The sequence below is a fragment of the Pogona vitticeps genome, chromosome 2 (assembly GCF_051106095.1).
Source record: "Pogona vitticeps strain Pit_001003342236 chromosome 2, PviZW2.1, whole genome shotgun sequence".
NCBI lineage: Eukaryota > Metazoa > Chordata > Lepidosauria > Squamata > Agamidae > Pogona > Pogona vitticeps.
Genome location: NC_135784.1, coordinates 184441297 through 184464704, shown reverse-complemented (window position 1 = coordinate 184464704; position 23408 = coordinate 184441297). Strand labels below are relative to the sequence as shown.

Here is a 23408-nt window from a genome sequence, read left to right as displayed (position 1 = left end):
CTAGGGCTGCCCCCCCCCCATGTGGCCCAAACCAAATGTATGTGCGGCCCAAACCAAATTTTCATCTTCTAACGTGGCCCAGGGAAGGTGAAAGGTTGGACACCCCTGGTCTACAGTATATATATGCTACACAAAAATTCTAACAGAAACTTCCTTCATGTAGAACAGGGGTCTCAAACTCTATTTACCTGGGGGCCGCTGGAGGAAGAGGCTGGGTGAGGCTGGGCCACATCAGATTTTTCCGCCAAGCGGAACAAGAGCCCAAGGAAGCCGTCCAGGAGTTTCCTTAGCTCGGCTGGGGCTCCGAGGAGGAGGAGGAGGAGGAGGGGCACGTGAGCTCACCTCGCCATAATTTAAAAAAAAACATAATTAAAAAAAAAACCCTCACAGAATTGCCTTGCCAAAGGAGAAAAGCCCCCATCGGTATCCACGAAATTAAACAGAACGGGGTGCCCCCCACAGGTGCTTGTGGGCATGCACACACACACAAACACACACACACACACAGAAGTCCGGCAACCTTCCTCTGAGGGCCCGCCTCAAAAAAAGACGCACTCAGCAGCAGCAGCTACCCCCACCATGACAGAGGAGCAAACTTTCCTAGGCGAGCCCAGGCAGCCTGCAGAGCCGAGGCGGCTGAAGCAAGACGAGGAGGAGGAGGAAGCACCGCTGGGTGCTGAGGTGGCTGCTGGCCGGGCTGGTGCTGGAGGTGCCGAGGGAGAAAGAGAGCCACAGAGCCGCTTGCCTGGAAGAGGTGGCGGCAGCTGCTGTTGACGGCATTGTTGGAGGCGCTCTTCGAGGACAGTCTGGGAGCGAGCTCCATTCTCAGGCATCACTCGGCGGCAGCTCAGGCACTTGGGGAAAAGGGCTGACAGCGTTCCTCACTCACCAGATCTCCCCCAAGACAGCACCTCTTGCACCCTCCATCCAGAACTGCAGCCTGCCAGCTGGCAGACAGGCAGGCTGTCTGGCAGGTGGCAGTTCTGGATGGAGGGTTCAAGAAGTGCTGTCTTGTGAGAGCCAGCGAGCGAGGTGAGGTTTTTTAAACTCTTGACAGCAGAGGAGGCGTGGGCGCTTTGGGGGGCAGGCAAGGCGGGGGCCACAAACTATCATCTGGGGGGCATCAAATGGCCCCCAGGCCACATGTTTGAGACCCCTGATGTAGAATTACTCAGTGCTGGAGAATGCTAGAGCACATGGTTGCTGGGAAAGGACAGAAGCAAGAAGAGCTGGGATGTGGCTACAGTCCTTTTGTGCCAAAATATTTTGAAGGACTGTTTTGTACTAAACAAAACAGTGAAGCAAAAGTGTGAGTGAGTGCAACACATACAATGGAGAAACACACATCCTTTAACCTCTCAGGTAAACTAGTGTTGCCATGCCTGCTCCACAGAATACAAAGCTATATTCCAATTTCCAAACCTTTTGCTTGCGGTGGGCAACTTGAGGAAGAAAAGCTGTACAGTGATGCCTCGCATTACGACATGAATTCGTTCCAGCAAAATCGCTGTAGAACGAAAACGTCATAATGGGAAAATAAAAAACCCATTGAAACACATTAAAACCCATTTAATGCATTCCAATGGACTAAAAACTCACCGTCCAGCGAAGATCCTCCATAGGGCTGCCATTTTCGGTGGCTATCTTGCAAGAAATCCGTCCCAGAAAACAGTGGGGAGCCATTTTATTTACCTGGTGGCCATTTTGAAACCGCCAATCAGCTGTAGGAAAATCGTCGTTTTGCGAAGAATCGGTTCCTGAAGCAGGGAACTGATCATCGCAAAGCAAAAAAACCCTATTCAGACCATTGTTTTGCGATCGCAAAAAAACATCGTCGTAATGCGGTTTCGTCATAATGCAGGGCAATCGTAAAGCGGGGCACAACTGTATTGGAACAAAAGCTCTATGAACATGTTGTGTGTCTATTTTCCAAAATATGTCCCCTCATCTTTTGAAATAAAAAAAAGGGAGACCTGGGAGTTAGCAAAGATTGTCAAGAGAAACCAAGGTCATAATCATACATACTACTGTATATGAAAGAAAGACAGTGAAGAAAGACAGAGACAAGAATTAACTCATTTGAAATGTGGTGTTGGAGGAGAGCTTTACAGATACCACAGGCAGCCAGGAAGGCAGAAAAGTGGGTGCTCAATTAAGTCAAGCCTGAACTTTCACTAGCACAAAAAAATGAACAAAATGAGGCTATTTCTACTATACACAAATAATGAAAATACAGAACTGACCGGAAAAGGCAGTATTGCTGGGGAAACTGTGAGGGGGCAGTAGGAAAAGAAGAAGACATCATATGAGACAGATTTTCTCAGTAAAGGAAGCCACAGCTGTTAGTTTGCAAGACTGAGCATAACATACTAGAAAAGATAATCTTGCTAGGAGTGAGGGCAATACAAAGAGAGAACAACATAATATGAGATGTTGTTGGTTTGCAATATCTGAGCAGAGATGCTAATGATATGGTATTTTGAAAGTCATTAACTCATATAGTCAGCACACGTCAGAAGAGACTTGATAGAACATAACATCTTTGGAATTCCGCCCCCTTAATTACCAGGCAATTGTATAATGATAACAGAGGTCGAATTGTTGAAAATTGTGATAGAATATAGGCACTAAAGACCATCCCCAGACACAAAATAAAAACACAGTGAGCTTCTGAGAAAAACAACAATACTCTGTTCTTTTTGAAATATATTTTAAAATATTTTTACAAAGAAACACAGACTCCCTTACCCAGCACCAATGACCATTTGGCCAGAAAGGAGTTAAAAACTACTTCTCCTGAGAATCAGCTATTTGGGTCTTAATGACAGGGTCAAAAGTTCAGATTGCCCCAGACCTAGAGCTGATTTCCCCTTTGAAGATTTATGTAAGGAGCCTGGTCTCAGAAATCCTGAATATTCACTGAAGGTATTCAGGGCTCAGACAAACACAACTGCTCTGTGGTTTTTTAATGCAGAAATAGTGGAACCTCAACTTACAAACATCCCTACCTACGAACATTTCAACTTACGAACCACTCCGTTCGCAAAATTTTGCTTCAACTTACGAACAGAAAAATGTGTTCTGCTTAAAATGTGTTCTCCTGCCCTTTTTTAAAGCTAAAAGATGCTTGGTTTTGTTTGAAAGGTGCTTGGGTTAAAAGGTGTTCTGTTTAGAAGGTGTTCCCTCCCCCCCTCCTTTCCTGCCCTTTTTTGACATACCGTATTTTTCGCACCATAAGACACACTTTTTCCCCCACAAAACAGGGGGTGGTGGAAAGTCTGTGCGTCTTATGGAGCGAAGAAAACCGATTATATTTTCCTGTTTTCTTCTCCTAAAAAATTGGTGCATCTTATGGAAAGGTGCGTCTTATGGAGCGAAAAATACGGGTAACTTCATCTTAGGTCAAAAGAAGAAAAAAGAAAAAATGTCTTCCCCTAGTGGTAGAGTACAGATTAACCAGCTTTGCATTTGTTCCTATGGAAACTAATGCCTCTACTTGCGAATGGTGCCTCTAGATAAGAACGAAAAACAGCCAGAATGGATTAAATCACTGGTTCTTAACCTTGGGTTACTCGAGAGTTTTGGACTGCAACTCCCAGAAGCCTTCACCACCAACTGTGCTGGCTGGGATTTCTGGGAGTTGCAGTTCAAAAACATCAGAGTAACAAAGGTTAAGAACCACTGGATTAAATGGTTTTCAATGCATTCCTATGGGAAATTTTTCTTTGACTTACGAACGTCTCGACATACGAACACTGTTCCAATATGGATTAAGTTCGTAAGTCGAGGTTCCACTGTACTTTGAATATTCCTTACAAAATTGAATGTGAATTCCCTGGGGATACATGGCAAAAAATGTCTTTCCAGAGGGCTGTCACTCCCTTATTTTCTTTAAAGCAAGTCTTTTTTTTCTTTTTTTCTTTTTTTGACTTCTCAAAGAAAATGTGTCTTTTGATTTTGTCTCCCTGACTTTCATTGTCCTGTAGCAATGAAAACTGCACCAATGTATCTTTGGAATGCCCTTGCTGATAAGCCTGTTCCATGCATGCTCAGTCTTATGATAAAGTGGTTGTTTTTCACTTTTGAAAGACCTTTTATGAGGATAGCCGCCTAGAGTGGTCTGGTAGTCCAGATAGGCGGGGTATAAATCAAATCAATCAATCAATCAATCAATCAATCAATCAATCAATCAATCAATCAATCAATCAATCACTCAATCACTCAATCATTCAATCAATCAATCAATGTTTTAGCCCTTGCAGCCTAGATTCTTTCCAAATATAAAAAGCAGGCGGGAACAACCATTCTCTTTCAAGATAAGCTAAACTGGTCTCTACAAAGACCTCTCAGTTCAGGCAGGCTTTCCATTAATAACTGGTGGTCTGAGAGGGGTTTTTAAATGAATGGTTGTGCTCTGTTATTTAAATGTGTTTTAGTACTGATTTTATTACTTTTTTTAATATAATACTTGTTTAATTCTTTTAAAATATTTGTATAACTACTGTTTTTAACTTCTACATATTATCTTTTTAATAATGTAAGTTGCCTTGAGTTCTTTTTAAGGAGAAACGCAGGATAAAAATATTTTAAATATCATATTTTTCTGTTTATAAGACGACCCGACCCCACCTTTTCTAACCCCAGATTAGAAAAAGCAGGAATCAAAGGACTCCCTTTTTGCCAAGCCCTGTGCCTTGGCAAAAAACAAGGATGTTAGATCTTTAAGAAGAAGAAATGTAATTAACAATTGGTTAGTGCAGGTGGAGTTATTTAGTCACTGCCTACAAGAAGGACACAGCCATGTGGAATTAACTACCATAAGGTGAACCACTAATTTGATTGGTTGGAGGTAGTATAAATTAAGAGGCTGGTTAGTGTGCCCTTCACAGTTCCATTTTGACTGTCATGCTTATGTTCTGTCCGTTTGACTACTGAATGACTATGTTTATGTTCCTGTGAGCACTATGTAAATATGTACAGCAAGTAAAATATTCTCTGCACTTATTCCTGGTATCTTCCTGTGTGCCTTACAACGCTGGAACTTCTGGTCCAAACCTTCATAAGGAGAAAATCGTCTGCTTTAATTTTAAATGTTAACAAAGGAAAGCGACTGTCAAAATGACTGCCACTTTTCCTTGCCTTTTGAGAAGGCACGGGGCTTAATAAGTAAACAGCTGCCTTCCATGTATAAAATGACCCTCAATTTTTTCTCAAATTTTTTAAGGAAAAAGTGTAATTTTATATACAGAAAAATATGGTAAGTAAACAAATAATTTGATCTGTTTTAAATCTGAGCATGTTTAAGACCGCTTGTTTCCACATGGGAGTGTGTAAAACAGCTTTACCTGTAAAAAATCATGACTTGAAAACCTCTTGCCCAAACTTCCCCAAATCTGACACAGCAAGAGCAGACTGTCAGCTACATCTGTGCCAAACATGATGCTGATCCTAAGTTCAGTTTCAAACTTATAATTTTTTTACTTGCACTGTCCCCATTTTTAGAATTGTCTTGTAGAATGCTGATTTGCTCTGCTGTACAATAATATCATTGCATTCTTGTGCAGTGATAGTCTGATATTAGCTGTCCCAAATGCTCTTGATGTTGCCCATTCTCAGTGAGAATAAGAGAGAAAAAAATTAAATTGGGTTTAAGAGGGTATTTAACACAGACAAAATGAAATAAAATTAATACTAGTTATCTGAATGTCTGTTGGAAATGTGAGAAGGAAATTGGTATATACTTTCATATGTGGTGGGAATGTGAAAAAGTACAAAGATTTTGGAAACTAATCATCAAAGAATTAAATGACATAAGTGAAAAAGATATGAAATTTAATCCTGAGATAGCTTTGTTATCAATATTTGAGAATGTGGAATATGATGACTAAAGAATTGATTACCAATTTATTAACAGCAGCTAGATTAATAATAGCTAGGCAATGGAAATCAAAATCTGAATTTCGAATGGATGAATGGTATAAAGTAATATGGAATATAGCTATAAATGATAAGCTAACTCGTAATTTAAAGGTTAAGAAAGAAGAGTCGAAAAAGAATAATTTTTATGCTATATGGGGCAGATTTTTGGAATATGTGTTAGCAAGAGGAAAAGGGAAAGCTCCGAATCAAGAATCAATGCAGTTCTGGAGAAGAGGGCAATAACAGAAGAAGAAGAATATCGATGGAGAAAGATTATTGCAAGAAGTCCTGGAGAATACAGTTAATTTATATTTTAGTTTACTGTATGTAGTTTATGTTATAGTTAAATAGTTTTTTTTTAAAAAGAATGACACTGCTTACAAGGTTAAAAATGATGTTGCCCATTATTGTATGATATACAGTATTTCTTAATTCCGGACATCCAAGTCTTTTGGGACACTTATTTTGCTGTTCATGAAAGGGAAAGGCTCTTTCAGGTTGTTTGTTTTTCATTTCCCACTCATATTTTCTGGCACTCCAAAAGCCCTAAATAACCCTTAAAAATAACTGCAAAACAGCTGAGAGGCAAAACATCAGATTATCAATCTATTGCAAAGGGAGACAACAGCACAGCCCAACCCACACAGAACAATAAACACATACACACCCCAAAATACAAACCTTTAATAGAATATGCATAGTAAATTAACCTACAATTTTTAAAAATGAATCAATCAAGGGAAATACCCCACATACACAGGAACAAAACCAGCAAAATAAAAAGTGATAATTAAGAAAACAAACAGCCCCCTCACACAAAAATAATAATGAAAAAAGCAAGTGAACAAACAAAGAAAAAAACGAAGAAGAAAGAACAAGACCCAACCCCTGTAAACCGAAATTACTACAATATGGGGAGATTTCTCCACCTGTTCTCTTCCTTGAGTCTAGTAAGTGGCAGCAGCCAGCCCAGGCGGAAGCAGCATAAATAACTCAAGAATGGAAAGTTGGGTTGGAAGGGGGGGAAATCCCCAAAGAAATTAAAGGGGGCAAACTCAAAAAAAAATCCCAAGAAAGGAACTTGTGGCAGCAGAAATAATAATCCAAATAAATGAGGGGAAAGGATCTCAAAAAACAAGGCAAGAAAAACAGAAAAGGTTGAAGACAGAGGCACAGAAGCAAGAAGGCAACACAATCCAAGATGGAGGGAACTAGGAAATCAGCAACACCCACCCACAAGGAATGATTGACGCAAAAAACACTCCTCACTGGGCTCTAACCAATCCAGGCCCTTTTAGAGATTCAAAATTACCTGTCCCACTAGATGTTCTGATTGGCTTCTGACAGCAGCCCTCATGGCACTACTGGATGAAAAATTTATCAGGCAGTTTGGGAGACAAACGGTGAAAGAAAGGTTAAACAAAAGAGGGAGACAGACACACACACAAAAAAACTTTTGTGTAACCCTGGAACACAGAGAATCCATCTCTAATTTTGCATGATTCAAGAGAGCCAGATCCTTTTTTGTTAATATGAATAATTTGTATTTGAGATGCTCTATTTTGGCAATTAACAAAAAAAAATTATGAACATGAAAAAAGAGAAGCACTTTCATGTTTTTAGCTTTTTGTTAAAAGGCTCGTTCCTAGTTTCCTTATGCTAATTCATTGCAGATTACAAGTTTCTGATCAAGAAGCTCTAACTGGGAAATGAACTTCATGGGAACTATCATGCCAAAATCTGCCCCCTCTCCATAATAATCAGGAACAAAAAGAAACTAGTCTTCAGGAGGGAACAAAAAAGCATAGGAGACAAGGACCTTATCATTGTTGCACTGAGAAAAGCCTTATGTCCTATGAAGTGGGGCCGGGGAAAATACCAGAAAAATCAGTGCTAAATTCTGTACAAATGCTTCCTCTGGTTAAACTCCATCCCTTCGGATAATCTGAACAAATATTTGGCAACACTTTTGATCATGGTCATTGTCCTGCCTTCTTCTCCTCACATCTTAACTAAAGCTTTTGTTCCCTTTCATTTTACTACTGTAAGATATTCATACCTCTATTAATATTATTCTTTGTTCATCAAAACGTATTTTATTTGTTCATCATACCTAACTGGAATAATGAAAGATTCCCATATCCACTATATGAATAAGAGAAAATACATCTGAAAAGCATTCAACAGAGTTCATATTCATGGTCGGGTTGGGGGGGGGGGGAGTCTTTCTCCTACCCTGTGCTGCTTCTTTTCAAGTCTCAGTGGTAGGAAGAAGTGATCGGTCTCTAGCTTCTCTTGTGACCAAGCCTGTTGGCTGATTCCCACACTGCCCAAAGCCTGTTCCATGACCTGCAGTCATCTCTGTTTAGCGGCCTCTTGACATCTGAGTGACAACAACAGGAACCCATGGAATGAGAGGTATTCACAGCCAGCCACACATGCATAATGAAATATCCACATTTATGCTCCTAGTGTAAACATAGCAGAGGAGAGGAATGGAGGCCTGCAGGTGACCAGACTGGGCTTGTATCCCACCCAAGAGCTGGACCTGGAAGGATGACACTGACTCTTTGTGGAGAAAGATTTATCTACTTCTGACGAGGCTGAACGGATATATCCAACAACAGAGACAAAGGCAGCTGTTGTTCATGGGGCAGGGAAGTCATCGTTCTGCCCTGAACACATTCTCTCTCCACCCATGACACAAAACCCATGCCCTGCATCGGAAGACAACTATAATCCAAAATGAGCGCCTGGAGCATAAAGAATCCAGCTCTGGATTTGCATGGTTCAAGGGGCCGAGACTGAGCCGGAACCAAATTTCTGAATCTTCAGGTTGCCTAGACCCAAATCCATCCTGGAGATTTGAAATGCGTTGCATTTGCAAACTTCTTTACTGATACACCCCACATGTTTATCAGTTTCTTTCAGACCTGCTATTTGTTAGTAGATTGTTCAAAATTTGTTGCTTAGGACTGACTATTGGTTATCTTTATGTCCTATTGGTTATGGATTTACGGAGTGATTTCAGGTGTGTGTTTTTTCTTCTTCTCCTGTGCAGTTCCTCTGATGACAGAAATTTGTCAGAAGCCAGCCAACAGCATGATTTATTTTCCAAATGTTCCCTCCCTCTTGAAAATAAATACATGAATAGAAAAATATTCATTAAAAACGGAGAGTCAAAAGAAATGCAAAAATGTGCCCTTTGATGGATGGTGTTAGGAATCCTCTATCTGGAAGCCCCCGTGGTTCAGTACATATGTGAATGAGTCTTCACAAATCTGTATTCGCGAAGGCTTTCACGGCCGGGATCTAATGGTGGTTGTGGGTTTTTTGGGCTCTTTGGCCGTGTTATGAAGGTTGTTCTTCCTAACATTTTGCCAGTCTCTGTGGCCGACATCTTCAGAGGACAGGAGTAGCACTCCTGCCACAGAAACTGGCAAAACATTAGGCAGAACAACCTTCAGAACACGGCCAAAGAACCCGAAAAACCCTCTTCACAAATCCCTCTCATTTTGATATAATCAAGTATCTGCCCACCAAATATTTCTGCTTTTTCAGCATGGCCCCTACCAAAAGAGCCCACCTCTTCCTACTTTCAACCACTACTGGTGCACCAGACAAAGAAAATGGATGGCTTTCTGACCATCGGTAAGCAACAGGCCTATGCAATACATTTACCCACACTGGACCTCTGCACCACCTCATCCTAGACATTTTGCTGCCCGAGGCAAGATGGAAACCCTGATGAACATATAAAAAGTGACTAGACTGGCAGCTGAATTCTACTTCAGCGCTGGCATGAGCATCTTCCACCACACCCAAGACAGGAGCCTAGTTGAAGATGCTTAGTTAGGACATACATTCTGGCATACATGACTCTGTCCTCTTACTGAGGGGAGGACAAACCATGAGAAACAGAAAGAAGTCTGCAACTGCTATCCCTGCCAGCAGGCACTTAAGGCAGTTGCCTCCCTCCAGCCTTAAAATAAAGCACAGGTCATCAAGCCTGGAGAATAACCCATCTCCAAAGTATATCAGATACTTTCCTCAAAAATGTCATAAAGACAGAGCTGTGACTTAAACTATTTTGTGGTGGATCAAATTGAAGGAAGTAAATATGGTCCTCTTTGTTTTTGCTAGGCTAGAACATAGAACCAGGGGTTCTTAACCTTTGTTACTTGGATGTTTTTGAACTGCAACTCCCAGAAACCCCAGCCAGCACAGTTGGTGGTGAAGGCTTCTGGGAATTGCAGTCCAAAACTCCTGAGTAACCCAAGGTTAAGAACCAGTGCACTAGGCTACACCATAGACGACACCAAGAGAGTAGCTACACTGCAGTGTTGTCTGTGATTTGTGCTGGAATCTGACGTATTTTCCATCAGATACACCACACACATCCACTCATGAGTAAACTTGTGTTGTTGTTTTTTCCTCGTGGCCATTCATAATGTTTTGTTCAGCCAGCAAGGTTAACAAGCTAGTGTTATTTTGCAATGTTAAATTGGTAAAACTGAGTGAAAATTTTTGTTCAAAGGAGAGGCACTGGAGTGAGATGTGCCCACTGTACTAACATACCATATTGCACTGAAGGGAATTCAAGTGCTATGTCACTTGCCAAATAAAGAAGAAGAGTTGGAGAGGAGGGTGTTCTTAATGAAAGAGGAAGGTGGGCAACTTGTCATCCCAGTGAGAAATGTAGCAGTGTGAGGTGCAGAGTGGACTTTCGTCCCATTAATTACCCAAGATAATTAAACATCGTCTATGAATGGCAATAGCAGTTTAACTGCTCTAGGGAACTTTGACTCGATCCGATAGGCTCCCTGTCTGCTTGCACTTTTTAAGATGCTTAGCACGTGCTGTCCTCCTATTCTGCTCACGAGATACAAAACAGGTAAGACGGCCTGGCTTCACAGAAGTTGCTTCTGTGGACAGAGGAGCCTGTGAAGTAGCCTAGGTTATCCAAACCATTTTAATATATTGAAGATAAAGGGGTGTGTTCCCATCCCCTGAGAAGGTGCAAACGATTTCTTCAGGTGATCTGGAGCAGGAGATGAGCCCTCAGCTGCATTATGCCTTTCCAGCTCAGGAGGGCACCAGCCTTGGCCAAGCTCTAGGCTGGAAGGCAGTGAGGGCCCTGCCAAGCCACCTCAGAAATAGGCGTGTCAACCTGAGAGTCACAGACTGTTTGGAGGACAACTCTCCCCAGAGGGGACACAATTTTCCTCTCACTCCCTCAGGATGACCCAAATGTGTCTCGCTAGTGGCAGCTGGACAGGGCTAAAAAGCTGCTGTTCTTCCGCATGGCTGGAGGACATGAGGACGACGAGATGTGCCTGCAACAGCAGAGCATGCAAACAGCCACGATACCAAATGGCCTGCCTAACATGCCAGACGCAACCATCTGCCATGCCTGGGCCTCTTCTCCATTGAGCAGAGTTATTAGCTTCCACACAGTATCCTTCTTGCCAAAGCCACTGGAAGTATGGATAGATGAATGCATGCATGCATGGTGAGACTTATGATTAGAGATAAAGGATTCAGAGGAGAAAGAACAGAGGGGAAATCCCTTTAAAAGAATAAAAAAATCTCTGCATGCGGCTGCAAACCCAAAGTGTATTGTAGAACACAGTTCAAGGCAATACACATTTCAGGTTGCATTTGTCAGAGATAGAAGTGAAATTACAATATTTGCTACTCTCACATATTTTCCCTCTTATCACCTCATACAGTACACACTGGTTCATATTTCTTTTGTCCTGCACACTTGAGCAGAGCAAGTTGAGAAGGACCAAGTTCATTCAAACCCAAACACCTTTAAGAATTCCTGCCCTGCCCTTGTAAGAAACATGGGGATGTAAGTCATGCTCCTATACGTCGCAATATTCTCCTGTGGAAGAGGAGGTGGCCATAAAAAAGATGACTTGCATTTTCCCCAAAGGGAAGAGGGAGGAGGACACTAATTAGAACAAAGTTGCATGTACTAATTTGTCTTTAAAAGGCAAAATCAAAGTTTTCACAATTGAAACAGAATTATGAAACCTCTCACCCGTGACCTGGTAACATGTGTACCTGCTGAGTTGGCTGTCCAGGTATTCCCTGTAGATGGGCAACTTCGAAGTCTCAGCTCTCCTGACCTTTAAACCAGACTTGGACTGGATTGTGAGCAGATGACCATCTTGGACGTTATATATGTGAAGCACTTTGAAAAGTTGAAAGGGTCCATCCTTTAAAAAAAAAAAAACCCCAAAAACAAAAACCCATCCTACCCAGAGAATACTCCTTTGTTCCCCCAGTGACAGAGAAGAAAGCCAGCTGCTTTCCCTTTCCCTTCTTGTGGTAGCAGAATGTCCATTGTGCAACCTGGAAGCCTTCTAAGAAATGCAGTGCAGGCAATAAATGCAATAAAAGGTTTGGAAGAATTCAGAAAAAGGCATAATCCATGGAGGGGCCTGGGCCCTTTGCCAGGCAGGCCTCTATACACCAACCCAAGTAACTCTGATCCAGTTCTTCCCACCATTTTGCTAAATGGAAAAATGGAAGGGCTTCATGTAGGGACCGAGGGGGCCTATAGGGTGGACTTGTGAAGCAAAGAGAGCTAAGCTTTGAAGCGATGGAGCCCATTTGAATCTGGTGCCAGAAACCATTAAGATGTCAAAGCAAGTGGAGAGGGGACTCTCCAAAGAGGGGTCCTGACAAGAAACAAATAGGCTTAAAGAGGCAGAAAGTGAAGGAATGGGAAAATGAGGGAGGGAGAAGAGCCCCAGCAGGTTGTCTTCTTGCCACACTGACAAATGTGTTCATCCAAACCGAAGCGTTTAATTAGCTTGAAAAAAGGAAAGTTGCATTTCCCTTACAGTAGACTTGCTGGGGCTGACTCAGGGGGGTGTTGCGATCAGAAGAGTAGTGAGGATGGTACAAGCTGGGAATGGCGAAGAAGTTAGAGAAAAGCAATTTGTCTTCCTTTTTTTTCCACCACATGAAAGTCATCAGGGAACATGATGTTATTAGCGGGGCTCTTAAGCTTCCCTGACTCGTTCCCTCTCTGGGGAACAGGGGAAGGAGACGCCAACTAAACAATTAAGTAAAAGGCAGTTTAAAGTTGGCAAATGCTATTCAGGGAAATGCTGCTTTTTAGACTCCAGGTCCTGGTTGATGAGATGCAGCTGCCAAAGGCTGTCATCTGAAGGAAAGAAAGATGCAAGAGAAATGAGAAAGCAAGGAAAAGAGGTTGCATGCAAACATGGCACCATGTGACATTCCTCCTCGGTACAGCCTTCATTTGCTGGTAGAATGAGAAGTCTCAGGTAGCCAAATGTCAGGCTGGGCCATGTGTAGCAACCAAGCGTGATGACAGCTGGAGACCATATTAGGGTCAAGGCTGGGATGGAACACTAGCCTAGGGTGAACCTGGAAGGCTCAAGGTCACATGGAAAAGTATGGCCGTGCAAGGCGGGGTATTGGGAGAACTGTAGTTTGAAAAAGTAACTTTCTCAAGCTGGTGTAAAAGTTACCACAACTGCAATAGGAAAAGGTCTAAGCCAGGGTGGGCAAATTGAAGCCCTTCAGACGTTGTTGGATTGTAACTCCCAGTGCACTTCACCATGCCTATCCTGACTAGATGGGATCTGCCAGTCTATGAAAGGGACTAAGTAGGCAAGGAGACTGGAAGGTAAACCAGCTAAAGCATCTGCACAGAGAGTCACATAGACATGGCCAACATTTGGCTGTTTCTCATGCAAAGAAAGACCTAGACGTGATCTAAATTCTAGAAGCATTCGTGGTCAGCAAGGCTGCCATGTTCTCAGCTAGAATCCGTTGCTGCAGCTTCAATTGGACCTATAACTGGAAACATTAGCAATGAACATGTCCACATCTATGCCAGCTAAAACTTTGCCTTCTGATTTCTGCCCATCAGACTGCTGTCTAAAAGCACAATACAAGCCTGCCTAGAGTTTGCTGCCAAGCACACACCAAAGCAATCAATGACAATACCAAAAAAATCCAGAAAACAAACACCACAATACACAACTTTAACAGAATAAATATACAGTAAATTACCCAAGTAACATTAATTTAAAAAATCAATCAGAGAATGCACCTCCCAATATACAGTGGAGAAACAGCAAAATAGAAAAACCTGTCATGTCTCCCAAAAAACAAGAAAAGCAAGCATGCACACACATACGCATAAAAAGACAAAAAAGAGACAATCAACACCCCCTGCAACAAAACCACTAGAATATGGGGATATTTTCCTCCCCTCTACCACTTCTCTTCCTTCAGTCTGGCAGGCAGACTAGGCAGGCAGCAGCAAAAATAATCTAAGAAACGACTTTTGTGTGTGTGTATATACCAAAGAAATTAAGGATGGGGGAATGAAAATCCAAGTAATAATTCCAAGGAAGTATGTTGACATAGGCAGGCTCTGCCTGTGGCAGCAATAAAAATAAACAAAAGAATGACACATACACACCATAACAAAACCAAGGAAAAGAGGAAGGCTTCTAGAATGGAGGCAGAGAGACAGGTGGCCAAGCAGGGCAATCCAAGATGGAGGGTGCCTATTGGTTTTAATGACAGAGATGAATTCATTTGTAAAATAAGAATTCTCCTAGAAAAAAAAAGAGAGAGAGAAAGGTTAAAGCATCAGGGTTCTGAACTTTATGTCCACAGACCAAAATTTGGGGTTGCACTCAAAAGCACAGGCAATACAAATGAGGTGTAGTAAAGCACTGTTGGGGTTTCTCCAAGATATTGGTGCTTTTAATTACTGTAGTTGTTTACTGTTCATTGCTAACCTCTGCAATATTAAATCAGCCTTTAATGAGCCAGTTGTCCTGTTCCCGTGAGGGATGGGCTTTAATAGCTTGTTTTTTCCATGCATTTACAATATCGCTCATTTATTTGTTTAGTTATAAAAAAACATGCAACTTCCCTAACAAAAATAGGAACAAACAATTACTCTGGTTGAGTGGACAAAATGAGTAATACAAGACTTTGAAAGGACTTTGTTTTCAAAGAAGTACCAATGTCAGTCTGTCTAAACATCCATAATAAAACAAAATAAAGTCTCATAGAATCTTTATGATTAACAGTTTTTTTTAAAAAAAACAGAGACATTTACACAACACAAATGTAGAGGAGGTAATATCTTTAATTAGACGACTAAAAACCAAACATTCAATGAAACTTTTGTGAATAAAATTCACTTTTTCATGCATGTACCAACATCTTGTGGAGAGTGCAGAAAAATTCCAAATGAATGTCCCCAAATTTTTGTGGCAGAAGTCTGACAGGTATACTTCTTAAGGTGAGTTCACAGCTGGTTTCAAGAAGTTTGAGTATGTATATATTTAAATGCTTCACCCCTGATACCATGTGGTTGGAATTTTCCACTCAGCCTGCAGGATAAGAGGTAGATCCTGTATGTGTGTGTGCACATGCGCACACCCCTCTTAAGAAGTAACAAAGAATTGCAGAGATAGGATTAGGGAGGCAAAAGCCAAGAAAGACCTGTAGTTGGCAAGAGACACCAAAAGCAACAGAAAAGGCATTCTTCAAATACATGTGTAGTAAAACACAGGGAAAAGAAATAGTGGCTCAGCTACTCAGTGGGAATGGAAGGTTATAACAAACAACAAAGAAAAGGCAGTATTCTCGAAGGCTTTCGCAACCAGGATCCAATGGTTGTTGTGGGTTTTCCGGGCTGTTTGACCGTGTTCTTAAGGTTTTTCTTCCTAATGTTTCTCCAGTCTCTGTGGAGGACAGGAAATCTTCAAAGGACAGGAGTCAGAATTCTGTCTGTGCTCTGTTGCAGTCTGTTGGATAGTTGAGTATTTATAGCTGTGGGATCAGCTTTTATCCTTTTCAGGAGATTGGGTGATTATGGTGATCAGTGTGTTTTTGTTGTGGGTGTATTGTTGTGATAAGGAGGGGAAAGATGATATGTCACTGTGATTGATGGGTGTCGTTAGCTGGACCAACACCCATCAATCAAGTGAAAACAAGACCACTAGAATTCCATGGAGAGAGCTACAATGTTTCCCCAAAAATAAGACAGGATCTTAATTTTTGCTCCAAAAAACATAGATGTTTTTTTTTCATGTAGAACAATTTACATTTATTCAAATACAGTACAGTCATTTCATCTTCTTCAGCTTATTGCACAATGGTGGAGGGCGGGGTTTCACTTAACTAGGGCTTATTTTTGGAGTAGGGCTTACATTACGAGCAGCCTGAAAAATCACACTAGGGCTTATGCTCAGGTTAGGTGTTATTTCTCGGGAAACAGGGCACCTTGTATGAACAAGATACCTTTGTTTAAAATAAATGCCTGCATGGAATGTGTGGTGATTCTGCCCATTCTAAACAGATATGCATATATATAATTATTTATAGAGAAGTAATTAAGTTTGTATGAGAGAACTGGCTGTGGATGTATGAATAATGCATGTACATAGCCAGAGTTCCAGAATGATTGGCAGATATTGATAGAAAGTTGAATGCTGATTGGTTGATATGTTTGGAACATGTGAGGTTGCAGGTAGGCAATTGAGGGAAGGGAGTCTGTCTTTTGTTTTGAGTTCAGAGAGAGTTGGTCAGTTTCTGTCTTGATTTAGAAGAAAGGAAATGAGGAGAGAGTTGTGTGCAATCCATAGAAAGTTAATTTTGAAGTCTGAAGATAGTTGTTTACACGTGTGTGTGAATATGGTTAAGGGTTATACACATACTATGTGTTTTCCCCTTCTGTTCAGAAACTGATAATCCTTTTACAGTGGGGTCTTGACTTGAGAACTTAATCCGTATTGGAAGGCGGTTCTCAAGTCAAAAAGTTCTCAAGTCAAATCTGCATTTCCCATAGGAATGCATTGAAAACCATTTGATCCGTATCTGCTCTTTTCCGTCCATAGAAATTAATGGGAAGCTGCTATTCTGCCTTCGACCACTAGAGGGGGATATTTTGTTTCTTTTTTTCTTAGGTCAAGAAAGGTGCAGGGAAAATACAGTCCAGGCAGTACAGTACCAGGCAGTCTGAAGACTGTCTCCCAATCCACTCTCTAAACGCTGGGAGGAGTGAGGAAGCAGACAGGCACCCTTTTCACTGGCCAACAGTTAACTGAAAGTTCAAATTTTGCACTTTCCCTGCCTCCCACGTGGGTTTTTTTCAGTTCTTAACTCAAATCTAAGTACTTAAGTCAAGTCAATATTTTCCTATGAGAGCGGTTCTTAAGTCAAAATGTTCTTAACTCAAGCCGTTCTTAAGTCAAGACCCCACTGTATGTACCTGTATTTTCAAAATGTTCTTTTTGTTTGATCCTGAGAAAAACTTTTCTCAAAATTTATTTTTAAAGTATAATTTTAAAGATATTTAACAATCAGAAAATGTAGAGTATAACATGCATCTTCTCAAGCTATGCAAAACCTTAACTTGAAGTAGTAGTTTCTACCTCCATGGAAACATTCCACTTAACACCAAATAATACACATACCAGCTGTGGCAAGAAGCCACGGGTTGGGTGGCACAGTAAAAGCTGTAATTCCTGTAACAGCCACCTTATACCTCACAAAGGGGTCGTTATGTCACACTCAATCACTCTTCGTTTCCACTGCCACCAACCATTCCCTCAAATAAAGCTTCAGGCCAAAGTATGATTCCAAAATAAAAACTTAGGTTTATTGTGTACAAACAAAAGGAATGGTAAATCACTAGAATATAAATAATACTTTAATCACTATAATAATATAACAATCACACACACACTCTCACAGACCCTCACTATGTAGCACAGTTCTTATCTCTCAGTATCTCCAGCCCCTAACCATCCCTATCTCCAAGCCCTAACTGGCCCTATCTGAATCTCTCACACCATTCACTCCCCTTATATACAACAGCTCCACCCCTTATGTCCCACCCTCCGTCACGCCATTGGTAGATGACACACAGTTTCAGCAATGACGGGCAGGTGATGTCATAGCTGTATGTAACAATTCCAAACACATTTGGATAGATTTCAGGGTGATTTTTCTTTTGTCTAAATTAGTGTCACTGAAAAATAGTGGCTAGGTTTTAGAATGAAAGTGCCACAGAGATCACTGTAACTACCCGAGTGTCTAACTCAGTTGAGAGAGAGAAAGAGCGGTGGTAAGAAGTGATGCCTCCCTAGGGATGCTGCAGTGAGGGGCAGAATCAGGTCAGAGGTGCTGAGTTTCAGGTTCATGTACCCCTGCTCAGGCAATGACAGGAGTGCTGAATCACTGCCAGCTCTTTTGTCTAACAAGATTGGGAGAGATAAATGAATCTACGTCACCCAAGGTGAAACCTGAAGCCAGCCACCTCAGCTCATTTGCCCTGAAAACCCTGTTAGGGTCACTAAAATTGAATGCATTTTGGTGGCTCATAATACCAGACCTATCACCCACCCTTATTTCAGATCACATTTTATTGTACGTCTTGGCCTTTACTTAGATTTATGGCACTCTATATATTTTGTTTACCCTTTCTTAGCAGACTCTCTTTGTAATGATGACAAAATCCAAAGCTGAGGCAACCCACTCTGCGGGCCAACGACAGACATAAGAAAATACTTAAGTATATTAATTTTATTAAAAATGCTTATTTATAACTCCACGATCCTTCTAAAGAAATTCGCAACCACAACTTTTAAAAAAAATACTGTTGAAACAGATTTTAAAAATTAAGCTCTGACGTTAAAAGTCAGCTTTAAAACAGCAACTTGAAAAACGAGCCTTAAAACCTGCTTGCAGGGTACTTTTTAGGGATCGCGTTACTCCAACTCTGCCTCCTATACTCACTAAACTAGCTTCTCAGGATAACAGAAAATAAAATAAAATGTTAAACCTTGACAACGGTTACGATATCTAAATCAAATGAATTCACCATCGTACAGTTAAGAGATGGAAAAACCTGTGGATCTCCAGATATTTGCTAAAAAGTACAGCTCGCACCAAGGATAAATGGACACCACGCGAAACACATCATGGGTTGCAGAAAAATACATTTTGCCGAACTGACACCTCCTGCCTCCATGGTACCTGGATATACACAAAACAGAATTCCAAGCTGAATGCAGGAGCCGTTTTGCACCACTGCAAAGCAAAATAAACACGCAATATTTTCTTTCGTTTTTACTCAGTTCGTGCAAGGCGGGGAACCCAAAGCCAACCCACACACGTAGGCGTCACTCTACACCGCTTCTGTCTCTATAATGAAAACTTTCCGTCCTTCTCATCAACTCGTACGCGATGACGTAAGATTCCAAAATGGAGGCGTCCATGTTATATGTCCGCGGCGAGCGAATGACCCCAAAATGGCGGCGTTCATGCCTCTCAGCCAAGATAGTACCGCCTATTGGGAGGAGGTTGAGTCCAAGATGGCGGCCTTTATAGCCTAGGTCGGGCAACGGCGGAACGGGACTCCAAGATGGCGGCTCGCAGATGCTGCCTGTTACTTGGAGGCGTCCGCTTTTATAACGCGAAGCCTGTGAAGAGGCGGGTTCGTGAGCCGTATCGTTTGGACCCTGATGACCCCAAGACGCCGTTTTGGCAACTGACAGACGCCTACCGGGCCAAGCTGTACGGTCGCTATGGGGCGGCCTCGGGGATCGACCCGACGAAGCTGTGGCCCACGCCCGAGCAGCTGGAGGCGATGGAAGAAGAAGAGAGAACCTGGTACCCGTCGCTGCGGGAAATGGAGATGTCGCTCGATGCAAAGGAGGCGGAGGCTGCAGCTAAAAAGCGGCAGAGGTGAGGGCGGCGGCAATGGGGGAGACGAGGCTGGGCCCCTGGAAAGTGTTGCCTGGGGCAACTCACTTCTGCTTCAGCCGAGTGTTCTTATTAGGGAAGGTTCCTGTTTTAAGTCTCCCTTTCCACTTTTCGAGAGGCAAGGAACTCCCCTTCCTTCCCCTTCCTGGGCTCCTCACCGTGAGGGCTTATTCTGAGTTTGCAAGAAGAGGCAAACACGCGCTCGCCCTGTTTTGCCAAAGGCGCACGTGTGTTTTGAGGGGAAGCGTTAGCTGTCTTCATCTCGCCTATATGGGATGGTTAGGGGGTCTTTCGCCCAACACACACACACACACACACACACACACACACACACACACCTACCTACCTACCTACCTACCTACCTACCTACCTACCTACCTACCTACCTACCGGTCTCTAAAGGGCCGGCTGTAACCGAACCCTTGAACCCGATTTTCAGTCAGTAGTGGACGGACTATGGGGGACCTATAGTGAAAGGGGACGTGGCTGGCCGCCATCCCTCGTGTGAAAGCAGCCCGGTTTGGAGGCGGGACAGTGGGAAGACATATGAATAGGCAGATTTCCTATTATCACTTTGGGTAATATTGCTAGGGAGAAAGAGACCTGCGATTTCTGGACTGGGGGGGGGGAGGAATTGGGTTAGTAAAAACAGCCAAGCAGTCTCTAAATCTGGAAATATTGAGTTCAGTTTTTAAAACATTTTTCTGGACTATTGTGTAAGCATTATTATCCAGATCATTTCAACTGGTTTGGAATATGCTACCAGAAAAGTGCAATAGGTGGGGATGGGCTGCATGGGAAAGGATCTTGGCCCTGCTGTTCAGGCTCTTGGGTGTGAGTGGGAAGTACATCTGCTCTTGTTTCACCTTGTTTAACTGCTCATTGCTGTAAGGTTTGTTGGTGTCACTAAAGTTTTAATCCATTGTACAGTGGTGCCTCGCATTGCGACGTTAATTCATTCCAGCGAAATCACTGCTAAACGAAAACGTCACAATGGGAAAATAAAAAGCCCCTAGAAACGCATTAAAGCGCGATTAATGCGTTCCTAGGGGCTTCAAACTCACAGTTCAGCGAAGATCCTCCATAGTGCGGCCATTTTCGCTGCCTGTTAAGCGAGGAATCCGTCCCAGAAAACAGCGGGTGGCCATTTTGAAACCGCCGATCAGCTGTTAAAAAAGCATTGCTTTGCCATGATCTGTTCCCCAAGCAGGGAACCGATCATGGCAAAGCGAAATTCCACCGCCAGCCAGCCCCAGATGATGCCCAGTCTCCTTGGTGGGGGTGTCCCGTGGCGCAGATGGGCAGGACATGTCCAGGCCACCGCCTGGGCAGCCGCAGGGCAAACACACACTGCTCGGGGCGCGGGGCCTCTCCCTCCGGGGGCTGGTCTCCTCTGGCTCTCCTTGGCACTCCCAAAACCCAGCGAGCCTTTCCAAGGCCGGCCCCGCAGACAGGGCATCCGCTGCCCAAGGCACTCAGCTCTGGCCTCTGCCTCCGCCCCCCTCCTGCCCGTGGCGCCCGGCGGGTCGATGTTGACGCAGCCGCGCTCCCCAGGCGCCGCAAGGAAGGACTCCGGGGTTTGTCTGCCTTGGACGGCGAGCGGCGGGAGGAGGGCTCGGAGGCAGGCAGCCACCCGGGGCGGGAAGGAGCACGCCACCCGTCGCCAGCCAGCCATCCCCAGATGCCCGGTCTCCTTGGCGGGGCTCTCCCGGGGCGAGGAGGGGGTCTCTGCTGTGCCGCCCCCACCCCCCATCCAGCTGCTGCTGCCCTGATTCTGGTCCCGGGCGGGAGCCTCCTCCTTTGCAGTGCCTCCCGCCGCGATGGTTCTCTGGCTGAGCGCCCCAGGGGTGCGCGCTGGGATCGGGGCCAGGCCCTTCGCCCCTCCTTCTGCCGATCAGCTGTTCAAAAAGCATTGCTTTGCCATGATGGGTTCCCCAGGGAACTGATCGTCGCAAAGCGAAATTCCCCCATAGGGAACATCGCAAAGCGATCGCAAAATCTTCGTCGCAAAGCGATTTCATCAGTATATGAAGCAATCGCTATGCGAGGCACCACTGTATTTGTACACTAATGGCTCAGAGTACTTCTTCAATGTACAAATGCAATGTATTACTGTAGTTCTTTATAGTCCAACATCTCAAGGAGAGACAGAAGTGCATTGTGGAGCAAAAGGCTGCCAAAGAAAGATACTTGCTGCTTGTATTCAGAAGTGTCCTGGGTCAAATGGACTATTGTTGGTCTTGCCTCCAGCAGGGTGGTAATTCATTGTCCTTTAGTATTCAGTATCAGTGTTCATTTGTAGTGAGCTGTGCTACAGCTGTCCTGTGAGTCCTTATCCGAGGAAGATTTTGGCCATACAGGGTCAAACCATCAAAACTCTCATTCCTTTTGGCTCGGAAAGTGGCTGAGGTAGAGCAGCCATATTTTGACCACTCCTGGCCAGTATCAACCTTATATATTTGAGGCTGCGGACATACGTATTGTAGCCAAAGGTGAAAATAAATACTACAGTTAAGTAAACTATAGTGGTCAGGAAGCATCCCAAAGAAGCCTCTGTCTTGTTCTCCTAGCATGGGAATTCTAGAAGTGTTTGACATTATGTTGTTTGTTTCTTTACAGAGAGGAGCTCATTGCTGCCAGAATGGCCAAAATGCCCGGGATGATTGCAGCATGGAAACAGGAGAGGGAAGCACTTAAGATCAAGATGGCTGAAGAAAAAGCACAGCGACAACGTTTGCTAGCTGAGGCCCGTGAACGCTTTGGCCACAAAATGAATGAACACAGCCTTGAGTTCCAAGAAATGGTGCAAGAAATGGAGAAGGCTAAGAAGAAGGAGCTAAAGGAGCAGAGGAAACGGCGTAGAGAAGAGGCATTGGCCAGAAAGGCACTGGAAAGTACAGATGCTGCCTCATCCCCTGATAAAGACAAGGAGGTGGCTGTAGCAGAGTTGTCACACCAGGACACACAGACTGTTGAATCTTTCCCTGAAACAGGTGCAGCTTCCAAGCTGTGACTTGAGCTGATAGCTTTGCATGGTTCCCAGAGGTCCAGTGCACTGACTGCAAACCTGGTGGTGATTTCAAACCGGTTTATAATTCTTCCACGAAGGTGAATTCCAATACATATAGAATATTCTGATGTATCTTTGACAGTTCAACACTGACAAAATTGGACACCAAAATTTTGTTCCAAATCGCAATAAACCATCCCCGTGGATACCTCTGGATCCCCTGTCCTTTCTGTTACTTGATTCTGAGGATGACTCCAAACATTAGCTGCTGTTTGTCCCAGTAGAATAAGCTGGCTGTGCCCTACTTGTGTGCATCCTTTTTGTAGTTAAATAGACATATATAATATTTAAGCTTGCTTTCTGGGGCTTGGGAAAAAACTTCTGTTACTTATGCCATAACATGATTTGTGAAACACCTTTTTTAAAAAGCCTGCGAGTGAGCTTACAATCTAGAACTGCTGCATCCTTATTTGTATATTTGCAAAGGTAACATTTTCAATTTTAATTTTGAACAAAAAGCTTGTCATTAATAGATTACAGAAGAAGGTTCTTTGCAGCCACAGCTTTCACCATCATAGTAGAGTGGTGGGAGATAGGCTGTTTCCTGACACGATTCCTTCATTTATTAAAAGCAGAGAAATCCTATTTGTTGAATTCTGCAATCTGATTGTAAGATGAGGCAGAGAGCTGAGAG

General features: G+C 43.1%; 1 protein-coding gene across 1 annotated transcript; it reads left to right on the top strand.

The window, feature by feature from the left end:
* Positions 1-18594: 18594 nt before the first annotated feature.
* Positions 18595-23065, top strand: GADD45GIP1 (GADD45G interacting protein 1). Its single transcript, XM_020791700.3, has 2 exons — positions 18595-19686; positions 22324-23065. Exons 1-2 carry the CDS (start codon positions 19364-19366, stop codon positions 22715-22717), a joined length of 717 nt encoding a protein of 238 aa, XP_020647359.2. The 5' UTR covers positions 18595-19363; the 3' UTR covers positions 22718-23065.
* Positions 23066-23408: the final 343 nt, after the last annotated feature.